This window comes from Nannospalax galili, unplaced genomic scaffold (genome assembly GCF_000622305.1).
Source record: "Nannospalax galili isolate Female #2095 unplaced genomic scaffold, S.galili_v1.0 scaffold1892, whole genome shotgun sequence".
Taxonomy (NCBI): Eukaryota; Metazoa; Chordata; class Mammalia; order Rodentia; family Spalacidae; genus Nannospalax; species Nannospalax galili.
Window position 1 is genome coordinate 350,932 of NW_008331144.1, and position 16,285 is coordinate 367,216.

Genomic DNA, 16,285 nt, shown 5'->3' on the forward strand with positions numbered 1-16,285 from the left:
ACCCCCACAGTGTCAGGTCAGATTCCACCTTGACTTGAGGTCCATTTTGACTTTCAGATTTTTTTTTTCAGCCAACTTTGCTGTGTTACTTGGTTAAATGTAGCCTGTGTTCTCCCCCGTTTCGGTTCCGTTTCCCAAGATCCTCAGGGGTTCTTCTCTGCTACCTCTACATTATAAGGGTTCTCCCCCACCTTCACCCCTTCAGGCCCCCACCCCTACATGAGGTGCTATCTGCCTCTGACCCAGGACAGCAGGGCTTGGGAGCAGGATGTGGACCCGGCCAGCTGCCATTCATCCGGGCACAGAGCTGCCATCTGCCAAGTCTTTGCTGTCCCTCCCATGACCATCCCCTCCCAGGGCCCGTGTTGTGGGGCCGTCCTTTTGTTTACGCAGCCCCCGCCAGACCCCTTAAATTGCCGTTAATGTTTCAGCGTAACGAATTAGTCTCTCATCACGAATCAGGCTTCGAAACGAGGGAAAAAAGCCCCAGTGAGGCCATCCTCGGAAATTGGGGTCATTCTCATTTGCAAAGCGGAGGATCGGAGCCCCGTAATGCGGGCAAATTTATTCCGAGGCAGGAGCCCCGGCGTGATTAGGCCCTTTGTAATTATCGCTCCGTGAGATTCCACTCCAGCCGCCCGCCTCCCTCGTGGATTAGCAAGCGAGTCGGAAAAATACACAGGATTTAATTAGAGGCAAATTAAAATTGGTAATGAAATCGGGCCAGTTGCAAGAGGCAAGAGTTGGATGGGAGCGAGGGAGAGGGGATCTCCAGGGGCACCCGCCGCCGGCCCTGCCTGCTTTCTTCCCGTTTAGAAATGTAAAGAGACAGGGATGGGGTGAGGCGCAGGAGGCTGAAGGAGGACAGGTAACAGGGACAGGGCTGGGGCTGGTGGTAGGGGACAGAAAAACTGAGGGCAGAGACTACAGGGTGGGACTGAGGGACTTAGGGAAGGGAGGTGGGCAGATCAGGGTCCACGCCCAGGCTTCCAGAGGGAACTGGGCCCAGCACTCCCACCCAAGTGTCCTAACAACCAGGTGACCTCAATTTCTGAAGTTCCCTTGCGAGGAGGAGGTGGCAAGGTGACTTATCCTCTCTGTCTTCCTGCCTCACAGCCGTGTGAGCATGCTGTCCTTCCACGTTAGCAACTTATTCCCACCAATGTAGCTTTAAGCCTCTACTCTCTACCTCCTGTTTCCAGGAAGCTGTGTATTCTGAGCCATAGTCCAGAGCCTTGGCTCCCAGCTTCCCAGAGAGTTTGATAAAGGTAGTGAGGACCGGGAGTTATTGGCAAAACTTTTGCAAGCTTGTCAGGAGTTCTGTGTATACCTGAGGTGCCTCTTTGAGCTGCCAGGACCCAGGCTCATGGCCAGTCTCACTATCAGATGTTCGGAATGACAGCCCTGACCAGGCGTGTTTGATCAGTGAGGACTGGAAAAGTATACCATATAATCGGTATATAGCATTGTTTCAGATGGGGCAGATAGTGAAGCAGGTTGTTGTCCTGAAGAGGACAGGGAAGGGGGGCTCCTGGCAGCAGTGGGGCTGGGGAAGGTAGCTGTTACTGCCTGGGACATGAGATGTGGGACTATGGAAGGATTTTCCATGTATGTTCAACTGAGCAGAGTTGAACCCCTATTCGCTGCACCCCCAGAATGCTGTGCGCCACAACCTGAGTCTGCACAAGTGCTTTGTCCGTGTGGAGAATGTCAAAGGTGCTGTGTGGACAGTGGACGAGCGGGAATATCAGAAACGGAGACCACCAAAGATGACGGGGTATGTAGGCCCAAGCCTAGTGGGCTGGATCCAACCTGACCTGAGCCAGCTCAGCCCTGCCTTTCAAGGACACATTGTGCCCCACGTGTCACCCTGAAAGAGGAATGTAGGGTGTTAAAAGCAGAGAAGCCCAGTGCTTGGCAAGGTGTGGCTGGAATCTAGATGTGACTCACAGTATGTTCTTGTGGACACTGACATGTGTCCTTACTTCTGACTAAAAGAAGAAACAAAAGGGGGCATGGTATCAGAGAGATGGGTCCCATTAGTCACAGCCAGAATAGGGACATGGGCTGGGGTGACAGAGCTGCCATCCCACACTCCTCTCCCCTGTCATAGGATGAGCTGAGCTTGGAGACTTTGGGGTCCCAACTCTTTATTTCATAGGGAAGGAGGGAGCAGAGAGGGCACGCTGACTGGCAGGAGGCCACACAGCAACTTGGTGGCATAGCTGGGTCCAGGGGTAGGTTTCTCACATCCCGTATGTGCCCTATTATACCACACAGCACTTTAAATCAACCAGAACCTTCGTCAGACCAGCACTGACCTTGTCTATACCCCCTCAGCTAGAGGTTTCTGACTCAGGAGAGAGTGACCTGAAGGCTAAGAAAATATCTCTGAGACCCAATGTCCCTTCTCCCCAGACAACAACCTTTCCACCCAGGCTTCAGGGCAGTGGGGTGGGGTGGGAAATGTCCTAGCATGTGCCAGGAAACCAGCCAGTGGTATGTGTCGGTAGTGTCATGTCATTACCATCTTGGGCCACACTATACCTCTGCTTCCCACCTGTGCAGCCTCTGAGAGACTGCCTCGAGCCGTCGATTCCATGGCACTCTGTGGTGCTGAAGACCCTGGTTGGTGACTGTCTGAATTCATGGCTCGTCACCTATCCCTTAGTTCAGGAGCTCCAGAAAATGGACTTTGCAGATACACAGCAAATTGAAAGCTATAGATCAGCCTTTGCCAAACGGAAAATGTAGAGTCAGGCATGTCTGTGATCGCAGCACTCAGGAGGATCAGGAGTTCAAGGTCAGCCTCAGCTACGTAGCCACATAGTTAGTCCAGAGGTCAGCCTAGGCTATATGAGACCCTGTTTCAAAAAAAAAGAAAATGTAGATCATCAGAGAAACAACTGAGGGCACCTTGTGTGAAAGCAGAGTGTTGCTTTCCATCTCCGAGGCTCTGAGCAGACCACTAACCCCGCCTCAAGCTGCTGCTCCCTGATCCCTTCAGGGCTGTGTGGTAGAAGGCCTGAGTGGGTGGAGCCTTGCAAGGATCCAGCCCCTGCTGCCTCTATAGCAACTAGACAGCTCAGAGCACTGCCGTGTTGGTCCTGGCTTAGAATCAGGGGAAGGTGTGAATGAGTGAGCTGAGGTCCCTTCTCTCCCCCAGGAGCCCCACCTTGGTGAAGAACATGATCTCGGGCCTCAGTTATGGAGCACTTAACGCCAGCTACCAGGTGATTGAGCTCCGCCCTACCGTTGGCTTTGCCTACCCTATTCCCCACTCTGGGCGTCAGCCCTCTGCCCACCCCAGCTCTGTACCAGTCTGCATCTCTCAAGGCTGGGTTTGGAAAGGGTGAACAGTGCACGTGTAGACCGGCACAGCCAGTGGCATCCCATCCGGTAGCTGGGGTCTTCTGTCAAACCCTGATTGGGGGTGATAAGGCTAAGCCAGGCCAGTTTTCCAGGAAAGCTGGGAATGGAGTAGAATTCCGGCCCCGGGGAGCTGCCAGGATAGATCAGTGTGCCAACCGCATAGGGGTTCTGACGATGAGAGAGGGTCCCCAGCCCCTAACAGCCCTACCCTATGTGCTGCAGGCTGCCCTGGCAGAGAGCAGCTTCCCCCTCCTCAGCAGCCCCGGCATGCTGAATCCCGGCTCAGCCAGCAGCCTCCTGCCCCTCAACCAGGATGATGTGGGTGCCCCTGGGGAGCCACTGCCCAGCAATGGCAACAGCAGCCCCCCTCGCCTCTCTCCTCCCCAGTACAGGTGAGCACACACAAGCCTCTCAGACATGGGGAGGCGGCCCATCCATTCTACAACACCTCTACTCAATGGATAAATGACCTCTTTTCTCTTCATGGCACCTATGAGCCTCCCGTCACCTCTTCCTTCCTTGCCTCCTTCCTTCATCTTTCTGTAGTCTATCGCTCCTCCCCACTCCTGCTTCTCCCTCCTCCCCATCACTCTTCCCTACTTCTGCCTCACCTCTCCAGTCTGCCCCAACACCCTCTTCTCTTTGCACAGACCTCAGGTGACAGGGTGGGGTCCTGGGCTTCTGGATGAGTTGTGGGTAGAAAGGGTGGCCCCAGGACCCATGTGCCCATGTCACCCACATGCCCATGTCGCCCTTTCCATGCAGCCACCAGGTGCAAGTGAAAGAGGAACCTGCTGAGGCAGAGGAAGACAGGCGGCCGGGGCCTCCCGTGGGTCCCCCCAACCCCAGTGCTGTGGGGCCTTCGGAAGACAGGGACCTGGAAGAGGAGCTGCCAGGCGAGGAGCTGTCCTAAGCCGGATGGGCAGGCAGGCAGGGCAGGCCAAGACCCTGCTGCCCAGCCCCTACCCCGGCCCACCCACCCCACTCTACAGCCCCTCCAACCTCAAGGCACTTCGGGGACTCAGACCCAGGAAACCTGGGCCAGCAGCTTCCCCTGCCACCTGACTGACAGACGCCTGGGGGCAGGCATGTCCCTGCCCCCCGAGAGAACACAGAACCCCTGGTCTGGGACCCTTAGAGGACATGGAGGGCGCAGACCCTCGGAGACCCTCCCCTGTATCCCTAACCACCAGCAGCAGCGGCAGGGCCCTCCCCCCCCCAGTGCTTCCCTCCAGGGCCCCTCAGCACTGGGGAGACCCGCAGGCGGGGCTGAGCCACCCTGACACCCTGGCCCTTCAACTCCCTCTGCCCTGACTCTGGCAGTGTTTTCTGGCCAGAGGCCCTTCCTGATTTACCTTCCCTTTTGCCTTGATTTCCGAACTGTGAAGATTATTCTCCAGCCCCAGCTCCTAGCCCAGCAGGTTGGCTGGGAGTGGAAGTTGCAGACCAGCCCCTCAGCTGCTGGGGTAGAGCGAGTTCAATATGGGGTCTCTGCCCCTCTCCCCCTCACACCTGAAGACAGGACCCAAACCATGCAGGCCTCCACCCCCACCCCATTGGCTGGGTGCCTCTCCAGCACCCCAATACCAGGAAGCACTGAGGCCTACCCCCCCCCATGCTGGGTGCCTCCGTCTAGAGTGTTCTGTGCAGGTACAGGTGGTCCACTGCCACCTGCAGCTTGGAAAGCCAGGCTGGAACCAGCCCCCCCACCTGCAGGTCCCCCCACTGCAGTCCTCTCTCACCCCCCCTCACCATCTCTTCCTGTCCCACCTCCCCAGTTAAATGGATGACCAAAGACCTTTCTTATGCCGGAAGCAAAAACCAAAACTTTTTGTTGGTTTTTTTTCCTTTGTCGCCTCCCGAGCACCCTGCCCTCCCGGCCCTGCACCCCAGCCCCAGGCTGGAAGCCATCCCTCCACTTAAGTTATTGTTTTAAACCAAAGTTTACAGTGTCTGTTGGTGGCAAGACCCTCTCTTTCCCTCCTCACCCCCACCCTGAGGGTCCTGGGGGCCCTGCCCACTTCCCCTTTACTCTTTCCCTGCCTGAAGAGAGAGGAAGAGGACAGAGCCCTGCCCCCAACCCTGGGCTGCTTTCTGGGGGCTCCTCAAAGCCCTCTGTAGGACCAAGTCCCCATCATACTGGGAGTGAGGATTCTAGCAAAGGAGCTGGAAACGTTGAGACTCCACAGACCCCCTATGGGGGTCCCCAACCCAAGGCCAAGGACTCCATGTGTGGGATGCCTGGAGTACCCCGACCAGGCCCCTTCCTGAGAAAAACTCCTTGGACATTTCCCAGGCAAGCCCCACAGTTGTCCCTCCCGCACAAGCCGCCCTCCTGAGAGAAAGGGGGCCCTAGCCCTCCCCGTGTAGCCCCACCTGTGTTCCGTTTGACCAGCACAGAAATATTAAACGTCCTCTATTTACCGGGCCCTGTGTGTGTCACTGCGGTGAGGGAGAGGGCCAGGCCGCTAGAGCCTAAAGTTCATCGGGGGACAGAAGAGTCAGCTGTATTGTGGGGCTCAGGTTTGCTGTGCAGGGGTAGGCTGGCACCCACCTCCTGAGAGCCAGCCCCTGGGTTAACAGCTCAGGTTCCTGGCAGGATGTTCTCAGTCAGGGTACCAGACTCTGTCCAGGAGGGTGCTGCCCGGCTCTTTACCTTGGCCTTGGCCTCTGCCACACACCTGGTACCCATCTAAGTTAGCATGTCTCCCGGGCCCACCCAGATAGGCATGAATACTGACACTCAATGTACAGGTTGCCGAGGGGTTGCCAGCTCACCCTGTAGGACACGTGTTCCAGTCCAAGGCCAGGCATGGTGGTGCAGCACTCAGGAGGCAGAGGCAGGAGGCTCTGAGATTGAGGCCAGCCTGGTCTCCATAGCAAGTTCTGGGCCCACTAGGGCTACAGGAAGACCCTGTCCCACCCCAAAAACCAAGAGTGTTCCAGTCCATTCAGAGAGATCCTGGACCGTGAGGAGAAAAAGAATGGGAGGAGGCATTCCAAGCTGTAGGGTGTACCCATGCATGACACCCCATTTGAATCGTGCTCTCCCGAGCCCTCCTACCTGTTTGCTCCTGTGGATGTCCTTCATGGCTTCTACAGGTCCCTTTCCACACCGAGATCATCTTCCAGAGGCTGAGGGGACTGGTGGACTGGTAGGGGTGGGGGTGGAAAAAGCAAGAGAAATGAGGTCCTGACCACTTCCTGCAGTTTGCTCCAAAGGACAGAAGGACCTAGCAGCCTGCCAACCTCAGTCTGCTTGTCTTTGGCTCACTAATCCCTCAACCCAGCTCCTCTGGACACTCAGCAAAGGCTTAGATGAACTTGGGTTAGTTTATACACACACACACACTCGGTCACCCTGACACAGAGACAGCACGGCCACTTGCCCCAATCTGCCCTCCTGGCCCTCCACACAGGTAGTTGCCCTGTTGACCACCTACTCTGGAAAGTGGCTTCATCAAATCATACAATCAAATCATCCCCATGACTTCAACGCCTCTGCTGTCCCGTCTTCAGCTGGCCCCAGGAGAACCTAGGGATGGTGACAGTCAAGCACCCAGCTCCCTTATGCAGCCCCTGAAAGGAGGCCTATTCTGTAAGCTAGCCCCAGGGGCAGCCTGCTCACTCCAACTCTAAAAGGGACACATGGCACATACAGCCTCACACAAGATAGCCCTCCCAGCAATCTTCTGCTTCAATTAAAATCTCCCCTCCCCCCCCCTTTTAAAAAAAATTCCTCCACAGAGCTGGGTGTGATGGCACAGGCTGTTCATCCCAACACTTGGGAGGCAGAGGAAGGCGGGTATCTGTGAGTTCAAGGCCAGTCTGGGAGACCCTGTCTCAAAAAGACCAAAAAAAAAAAAAAAAAATCCTTCCTCAGGACTCTGACAAATGTCTTATCAGTTCATCAGTTCATTAAGATTTGCCTTGGACACTGATAAAGAATATTTTGTGCAGGGTATGGTAGTGCATCTTTTATCTCAGTATTGAGAGTTCTAGGCCAGCCTGGTCTACTCAGTGAGTTTCAGGGCTACAGTTAGACCAGGGAGACCTTGTCTCAAAAAGACCAAAAAAAAGAGAAAGTGTGTATGAGAGTCTGCATGTGTATGCCCTGCGGACAGTGCCTATGGAGACCAGAAGAGGACCTTGGATCCCCTGGAACTGGAGTTATGGTTTTGCTTGCATGGATGTTAAGTGGATCCATGTAGTGAAATGCCCACAGAGGCCAGAAGAGGGTGTTGGATCCCCTGGAACTGGGGTCACAAACCATTGTTAGCCATTATGTGAGTGTTGGGAAGCAAACCCTGGTCCTCTGCAAGAGCAGCCAGTACCCTTAACTGCTGTACTGTCTCTCCAACCTTGGTTTTAAATCAGAATGTAGCCCTGGCTGTCCTGGAACTCACTGTGGAGACCAGGATTGCCTCAAACTCACAGGCAATCCTCCTGCCTCCACCTCTTGAGTTCTAGGATTACAGATGTGTACTACCACGCCTGGCACAATACTTTTCTCACTGCCAGTACCCTTTACCCCAACGGCCCTGCCTTGCCTACAACTTTACCATCAGGAAGTTCTGCATGCTGTCTAGCTTCTCTCCTTTCTACTGTTCTTCCCAACTATTGAGGACTGGGTTTGTACAGAAGCTTGTCCTGGTCTCTGCATGTCTGCCCTTGTGGGGAAGCTGTCTTTGGAACCTGGCAGGTCCCCTTCTTTCTGCCCCTACTAGGAACTCACCACCCTAACCTGCCCGTGGCCGGCAGAGGGCGCTTTAGACAAAGCTGACCTGCTTCTCTGGACAGTGTGCCAGGCTGACAGGAGCAGAGTTCAACTCCTTGCTCACTCAGCTCAGGGCAGAAAAGAGTCTGTTTTTTATATTTGTGGAGGCTTTCTAGATTCTTCCAATTTGTGACATCCTACACAGAAGGGTGGAGAAAAGAGGAGGAGTTCAGGAACCCAAAGGCAAGAGACCTCCAAAGTTGCATACTCCAGCCACAAGGAAGGATGCAACTATTTCTAATAGTGGTAAATGTTAATATTTAGGCCAGGCATGGTGTGTAGGCCTATAATCCCAGCACTTAGAGTCAGAGGCAGGAAAATCAGGAGTTCAAATTCATTCTCCTATATATAGTGAGTACTAGGCCAGCCTGGGCAACTAGAGACACTGTCTGAAAAACAGCCCCTCAGGCCAGACATGGTAGCTCATACCTTTGATCCTAGTACTCAGAAGGCAAAGGCAGGTGATTTCTGTAAGTTTAAGGCCAGCCTGGTCTACATAGCAAGTTCTACGTCAGCTAGGGCTACAAAGTGGACAGGGTCATCTCAAAACGAAACAAAAAAATCCTCTCAAAAAAGTAGTAACATTTAATGAGTTTCTACTATGTGCTAGATGTTTCTAGAAGTTTTGTATCTCATAACTGTGTGTTAGATACTGTATCCACATTTCACAGAGGAAGAAACTGAGGCACAGTGTAATTGTATAGCAGGGCATTAAGGCATGGTGGGGGACTAGAGAGACGGCTCAGCAGTTAGGAGCACTGACTGCTCTTGCAGAGGACCCAGGTTCCATTCCCAACACCCACATGGCGGCTATGAACCATCCTTAACTCCCATTCCAGGGGAATCTGAAGCCCTCTTCTGACCTCTGCGGCATCGCATGACACGGATGCACTCACATATGTGCACGCAATACACTCGTACACATAAAATAAAAATAAATATATTTTTTAAAAAGGTATGGTGGATTGTGCCTATAATCCCAGCACTCAGGAGGCCCAGGCAGGAGGATTACCACTAAGTTGAAGGCCAACCTGGGCTACTCAGTAAATTCCTGGCCATCCAGAGCTACAGAGTGGGGGCGGCGGGGTTGGGGAAGAGGTAGAATTTGGTTTGTTCTATGGAGAAGGGGGAAGTCTGCCACCTACTGCTTCATTGGAGGTATTCTGCAGGGAAACAGGTACAAGAGTGCCACGCAGACAAGATTTAATCGGTGGCTCTCCTAGTTCCCGGGCACCTGTTCTTCTCTAAGCAGAATGAGGTAAACTGGGACTTGGAACAGTCACAAAGGACAAAGCAAGGCTGAAATGCCCTGAGAAAATGGTCTCACACAGCACCTCAGGGCAGACAAATGGTCTCTACAGCACCTCAGGGCAGGGCAGACAAAAAGGGCCCTGTCTGAAGTTGGAGTGACAGGAGCAGTCCCCATTTGCACTCATGCACTCATACACACACACACACACACACACAAGCACACACAATAAGCCAGGCATGGTGGCACACACTTTTAATCCTTGTACTCCAGAGGCAGAAGCAGGCAGATCTCTGTGAGATTGTGTCCAGCCTGGTCTACATAGTGAGTTCCAGGCCAGCTGGGGCTACAAAGACACCCTGTCTCAAAAAGACAAAAAAGTAAATAAGTAGATAAAAATAAAAAATAAATTTAAAAGATAGTTTAGAAAAAGTCTGTCTTGAGAAAAGTGGTTCCTGTGGCTGCCAGGGCTGAAAGGCCCTCTGTTTTAGCAAGCTTGGGGAATGGCCACCTCAGAGGTGGCTGAGCTAACTGGAAGTGCCAGGGTGGAGTGGGTGTGTAGCACTGGGACTCTGGTCCAGCTTCCTACCAGGGTCCCTCCTGCCCTGGGACCTGGGGTTATGTCAAACACTCAGGAGTAGAGTTGGTGGGTAGGACAGTGCCAAGGATGAATGGTCAAGAGACTCCTGCCGCCACCTGGGAGCTCTTTTGTAAGCTTCTATGACAGCTGGTAATAACAGGAAGTCTTGGGTGCTGGTCACTATGGGAAGGGGCTGGCATGTTCCCTGGGAACCAATGTGTCCAGAAGACTCTGTGGAAGAACCCCAGAGATGAGGGAAGGGGTTTGCATAGGAAGAGTGCAGAGGGGCTGAGGCAGATGTTGCGGAAGGTGAATAGGTGGAAAGGGATTGGACAGGAAGGGAGGGAGGCGGCAGCAGAAGCAACGCGCCTCATAGGCTGCCAGGACCAGCCCACATTCATGCCCTCACCCAGTGGATAAGCAGACAGGGTACAGTTTCCTCATATACAGAGCAGGGCTAAGAACCTCTGACTGCTCAGAACTGAAGGGGCATTTGACTAGAAGCACATCCAGCTGTGAATACCCAGAAAGTGGAGATCCAGGGTGCTGCTGATGCTGGAAGACCTGACCTACCTGCCCAGGGAATTTCCATTCAGTGAAGCGCTGTGCTTGCTCTGAATGCATGGGCAGGTGTCAAAGCAGGTGGCTCCATGAGGCTGGAAACCCACATGTAAGCACATGACTACACTCAAGCATACATGTCTCTTCACTTCTCTTTGTGTAGGTGCGGCTGGGTGGGTGCCTGTACTTGTTTGTATGGAGGCCAGAGGTCAACCATTGGTGTCCACCCACTTTGCTTTTGGTTTGAGACAAACTATCTCACTGCCTGGGGCTCACCAATTAGGCTGGACAGCAAGCCTTGGGGATCCACCTGTCTCTGTCTCTCTAGCACTGAATTATAAGCACACCACCACAGTCAGCTTTCGACCTGCTGCCTGGGATTAAACTCAGGACCTCATGCTTGCAAGGTGAGCACTTTACCACCTGAACCAGCTCTCCAACCCCCAATCTCCACTCTTCTTATAAAAGCTAAGAAGGGGGACCGGAGAGATGGCTCAGCTCTGGCTGCTCTTGCAGAGGATCTGGAATCAACTCCCAGCACCCACATGGTGGCTAACAACTGTCTGTAACTCCAGTTTCAGGGAATCCGACACCTTCTGACCTCCTCCAGCATTGCACGACACGGGTGCACTTACATGCAGGCAATACACTCATACACATAAATAATAAATAAAAAGCTAGGAAGGATTCCATTCCAGGGCCCCACCCTTACCTAATCCTTGGTTTCCAGGGTCCCATCCTCCGAGCAGCAGAATCTCCCACCCCTTAATACCTTACAACAGGAATTGGACGTCAAGGCATGCTGCCTTAGGGACACTCCCAAATCTAACCCAACCATAGACGGGAGATCTGTGCTAAGTCACACCATGATCAATTGGGGTTGCTGAGAAAGAGATGTGGCGAAGACAGGCATGATGTGATCCCTTCCCCATCCCACCCCCAGGGAGATGCAGACAAGCGCCTACTCCCCTCAGCTAGGGCACCAACCAAAGGACAATCCAACCCAACTCCAGTGTGGTGCATGAATAGATTTATTGGGTTTGTACAGAGCAGAGGTAAGAGGTGGCTTACAGGAGTGTGAGTGACCCCCCAAACAGCTGCATCACTGAAAATGTCTCACCCTAGCATGTATGACAACTCCCATTGCTGAACAGATGAATCCCCACCCCCAATCTCAGTAAAATCTTCTACAGTTTACACCTCCCAAGAGCACGAAGCCTCACGCAGTCAGGACAGACTTACATACAGCTGATGGGAGCTGTGGGAAGTAGAGGCTGGAATCTCAGGTTCAGGTCCAATGACCTTTTCCTTTCCCCTTCTATGTGGGAACATCAACAGGCCCTTTTTAATGTATTGTTGCTAATATTATTGTGTGTATATGTTGTATGTAAGTGTGGGTATGCACACATGGCACTCATTGAAGTCAGAGGACAACTTTCAAAAGTCAGTTCTCTCCTTCCATCTGTCTACTTATTTTGGTCTTTTTGAGACAGGGTCTCCCTGTAGCCCCAGCTGGCCTGGAACTCACTATGTGGACCAGGCTGGCGAACTCGCAGAGATCCACCTGCCTCTGCCTCCTGAATGCTGGGATTAAAGGTGTGTACCACCATGCCCGGCAATTAACTTTCTTTTTAAAAAAGGTATTTTAATTTTATGTGTATGAGTGTATTTCCTGCATGTATATAAGTGCACCCAGAGTGCAATGCCCTCAGAGTCAGAAGAGAGTGTCATATCCCCAGAAACAGGAGTTATGGATGGTTGTTAGCTGCCTTGTGGGTGCTGGGACTCAAACCCAGATCCTCTGCAACAGCAGCCACTGCTCTTAACCGCTGAGCCATCTCTCCAGCCCTCAACTTCCTTTTTATTTATTCTATGTGTAAGAAGGTTTTGCCTGAATGTGTGTAGGTGAAGCACTTGTGTGCAAGAGGGCAGATCCCCTGGAACTGGAGCTAAGGATGCCTGGTAACCACCATGTGGATGCTAGAAATGAAATGGAACCTCTGCAAGAGCAGCCAGTGTTTTTTTTTTCCAGGGTCTCCTGTAGCCCCAGCCAGTTTGGAACTATGTAGACCAGGCTAGCCTCTAACTCACAGAAATCCACCTGCCTCTGCCTCCTGAGTGCCAGGATTAAAGGTGCCTGGCGTCAGCCAGCGCTCTTAACTATTGAGCCATCTCTCCAGAAGTCCTTTCAGAATTCAGTTCTCTTTTTCCACCATGTGGGTTCCTATGATCAGATTAAGGTCTTCAGGTTTGAGTGGCAAGAGCTTTTATGCACTGAGCCATCTTGCCAACCCCCAGCAGGCTCCATCTTGAGGGTCTCTTGCAAGTTGCCACAGCTACTCTAATGAAGATGGTTTGGGCTGTGATACTTGGAGGACAGTGTTCTACAACAGATTAAGTGGACTGCAGTGGTGGGGTGGGTGGGTAATAGGCCACTCTGGGAATGTCCTAAAAAGGGGACACTTCAGGGAGTGAAACAAAGAGGCATTTTGCATTATAACAGTAAAAGTGGGTGTATGAGCTCAACTTGATACTTCTAAGTAGTGGTTCAAGGGAGAGGGGAAAGCGAGTGTACCACAGTTTACAGTGGAATACTGCACAGCAAGGAAAAGGGACAAGCAAGAGCTCCCAGTAGTAAGAAAAAAAAAAAAAAAGGAAGTGAGACGAAAATACAGAGAATGCATTTACATCATGTTTGAAACATGTTGGATAACGTTTTAGGGTATATGCATGCAGCAGACATTTAAAGAATTTGTAGGAGTGATAAACAGATTTGGGATCTGACAGTCTTCTAGGGGAAGGGAATGTGAAGGAGGAGTCTTCTAAGGACATCTGGTATGCTGGTGATATCAACTTTGAGCTGGCCAATAAGAGCCCAGTCCCCAGCCGGGCGTGGTGGCGTACACCTTTACTCCCAGCACTTGGGAGGCAGAGGCAGGTGAGTTCAAGGCCAGCCTGGTCTGCATACTGAATTCCAAAAAAGACAAAAAATAAAATAAAAAAAAAGAGCCCAGTGCCTGCTATCACCCACTATAGCTGTGTGGCTAGAATGTTTTATTTGAAAACAAAAGGACTGAAAGTTCCAGGCCAGCTTGGGCTACATATCATGACCCTATCTCAAAATATAAATAAAAAATTCTTAAATAGAAGAGCTGGGGCCTGTGAGATGGCTCAGTGGGTAAAGATGTTTCCCTCAGAGCCTGACCACCTGTGTTCAATCTCTGGGACCCACATAGAAGAGAACCAGCTCCAGAAAGTTGTCATCTGACCTCCACATGCATGCTGTGGTACATGTGCACAAACACAAAAATAAATAAATGCAGTCATTTTTAAATATTTTATTTTTAGGTTTATGTGTATGAGTGTATTGCCTGCATGTATGTAAGTGTACCTGTGTCATGCAATGCCCTCAGAGGTCAGAAGAGGGCATCGGATCCCCTGGAACTGGAGTTACAGTTATTAGCTGCCATGTGGGTGCTGGGAATTGAACCCCAGGTCCTCTGCAAGAACAGCCAATGCTCTTATCCACTCTGCCAGCTCTCCAGCCTGCAGTAAACATTTTAAAGGAAGAGCTGAGCTGGCTGGGTATTATGATAAATACCTGTACTCTCTCTTGGGAGGCAAAGGCAGGAGGATCTAGTAATTTAAGGCCAACCTTGGCTACATCGCAAATCTGAGGCCAGCCTACACTACATGAGACCCTGTCTCAAAAAGAAGAAGGGGAGGGTGTGGGGCCTGTGTCCCAGGGAAAATCCATTCAATCAAGTCAGACAAAGGGGAAGGGAAAATGTCAAGTTGGCTTGAAGGTGACAGGACATTTAGCTGCCCTTGCTGGGCAGGTGGACTGCTGTAGTATATTGGGCCCACATCTGGCTGTGGAGCAAGAGGCCTGGCCATGAAGGAAGCCTAAAACAATGACAGAGACCCAGGAGAGAGGGCTACCAAGATCAGGGTAGGGGCCCACAGAGGCAGAAGCCTGGGACTGGCAGCTGGAGGCTCCTGCACCCTAGGACAGAATATCTGCACTGGAGGGCCATGTCAGAGGGTTGTGAGCTAGGGACTGAGTGTGTGGGGAAGGGAGATGCAGATCTAACTCTTCCAGGGAGTTTAGTCACAAGGCAGAGAGGTGGCGCATGCCTTTAATCCCAGCCAGAGAGTTCAAGGCCAGACTGGTCTACATAGTAAATTCCAGGCCAGCTGCGGCTAGAGGTACCTTGTCTCAAAAAGACCAAAAAACCAAAAACTAAATCAAAAAGGGGGGAGAGGGCAGACCCTCAGATGAGAAAGAAGTGGGGAGAGGCAGAGCCACGGACTGAGGTTTCACTATGAGTTTCTAAGTTGGGATGGTTTTGTGGTTTTTGTAAGGAACTCAGGGAAAGGACAGTGCAGGCTTCTGAGCATACATGGAGGGGGCCTTTTCTTCCTCAGACCACCTCTTTCATCACCTCCATATACACTCACATACATATACACACAGACATACATAAGTATATATACACACGTACACACATGTACACACACATGCATATATACATTCAGTGTATACACATGTACACCTACATATACACGCATGCATGTATGCACATATATATGCATGTACATACACAGACACACATGCACGTACATATATAATACACACGTATATGCACACATACATACACAAATACATGCATGCACATGCATACAGATGTACACACATGCCCACACACATATATACACATACAATACACACACACACACACACAGAGGAGACTGCTTAGAATCCAGTTTAGTACAAACTGCTCAGGAAGAGGGTGGGTGGAACCCCGGGTATTCTGGAAACCATCATGGGACTGAGTTTGGCAGGGAGGAAGTAGGAAGGGATCCCTTCCATCAACAGAAGCCTGGCCTAATGGGAACCCTGGGAGCACTGCATGGGAGAAAGCAAGCTTCAGGAGAGTGGGAGGGTCTGGTCAGCATTAGTGTGAGAAGGCCCCATCGCACCCTCCAGTTTCCTCCATCTAACTGCTTCTTCACTCCTCTCTTGCTTCCTGTTTCCCAAAGAGAAGCTGGCTCTGACTAGCTGTCTCCAGATGCCCTCTCCCATGGACCCTTCTATTCCTAAGCTGCCACACTTCTTCCAGCAACCCAGGCCTGACCCAGGCTGGCATTGAACTGCTTCCACACCAGAGAATGACCCCAAGCTGGCCTGTGTGTCTTTCTCTACCACAGAGCACACGGCCAACTTAGCAATGTTTACTGAGCATCTACTCTACATCCAGGCTGGTGCTGGGAGTTTTGGAGAGTACTGACAGTGATTAGTAGGCTCAGGCCTGGAATCACATGGGGGTCACAGAACAGATGGCAAAAATACTATCAGCATGTAAAGAAGTAAAGTAATAAGTCAAAATAAACCACTGCAGGAATGGGGAGCTGGCTCAGTCACTAAAGTGCTTGCTGCACAAACTTGGGGACCTGCGTTTGATCTCCAGAACCCACATTAAAAACAAAAACACACAGGCATGGTGGCACATACTTGCATTGGGGAGGCAGAGACAGGCAGATCCCCTGGACGCGCTTGCTGGCCAGCCAGCTTAGCCTACCTTTAGGTGAGGCTCAGGCTAGAAAGTCTGAAAAACAAGGTAGACAGGTTCTGAGGAACAACCAGACTGAGGTTGTCCTCTGACCTCCACATGCACAAGCACATACATGCACTTGCACCCATACACACACACACACACACACACACACACACACACACACACAC

General features: G+C 51.8%; 1 protein-coding gene across 4 annotated transcripts in view; it reads left to right on the forward strand.

The window, feature by feature from the left end:
* Foxp4 (forkhead box P4) overlaps positions 1-5,193 on the forward strand; it is a 56,083-nt gene extending 50,890 nt beyond the window's left edge. For 2 of the 4 annotated variants that reach the window (XM_008823110.1, XM_008823091.3), the window contains exons 14-17: positions 1,656-1,777; positions 3,167-3,233; positions 3,595-3,764; positions 4,138-5,193. In XM_008823110.1, the coding sequence (XP_008821332.1) occupies positions 1,656-1,777; positions 3,167-3,233; positions 3,595-3,764; positions 4,138-4,285 (507 nt within the window). In that variant the 3' untranslated portion in view covers positions 4,286-5,193. The remainder of the gene's footprint in view (positions 1-1,655; positions 1,778-3,166; positions 3,234-3,594; positions 3,765-4,137) is intronic. The other 2 variants (XM_008823093.3, XM_008823099.3) reach the window with 2 other exon arrangements.
* Positions 5,194-16,285: the final 11,092 nt, after the last annotated feature.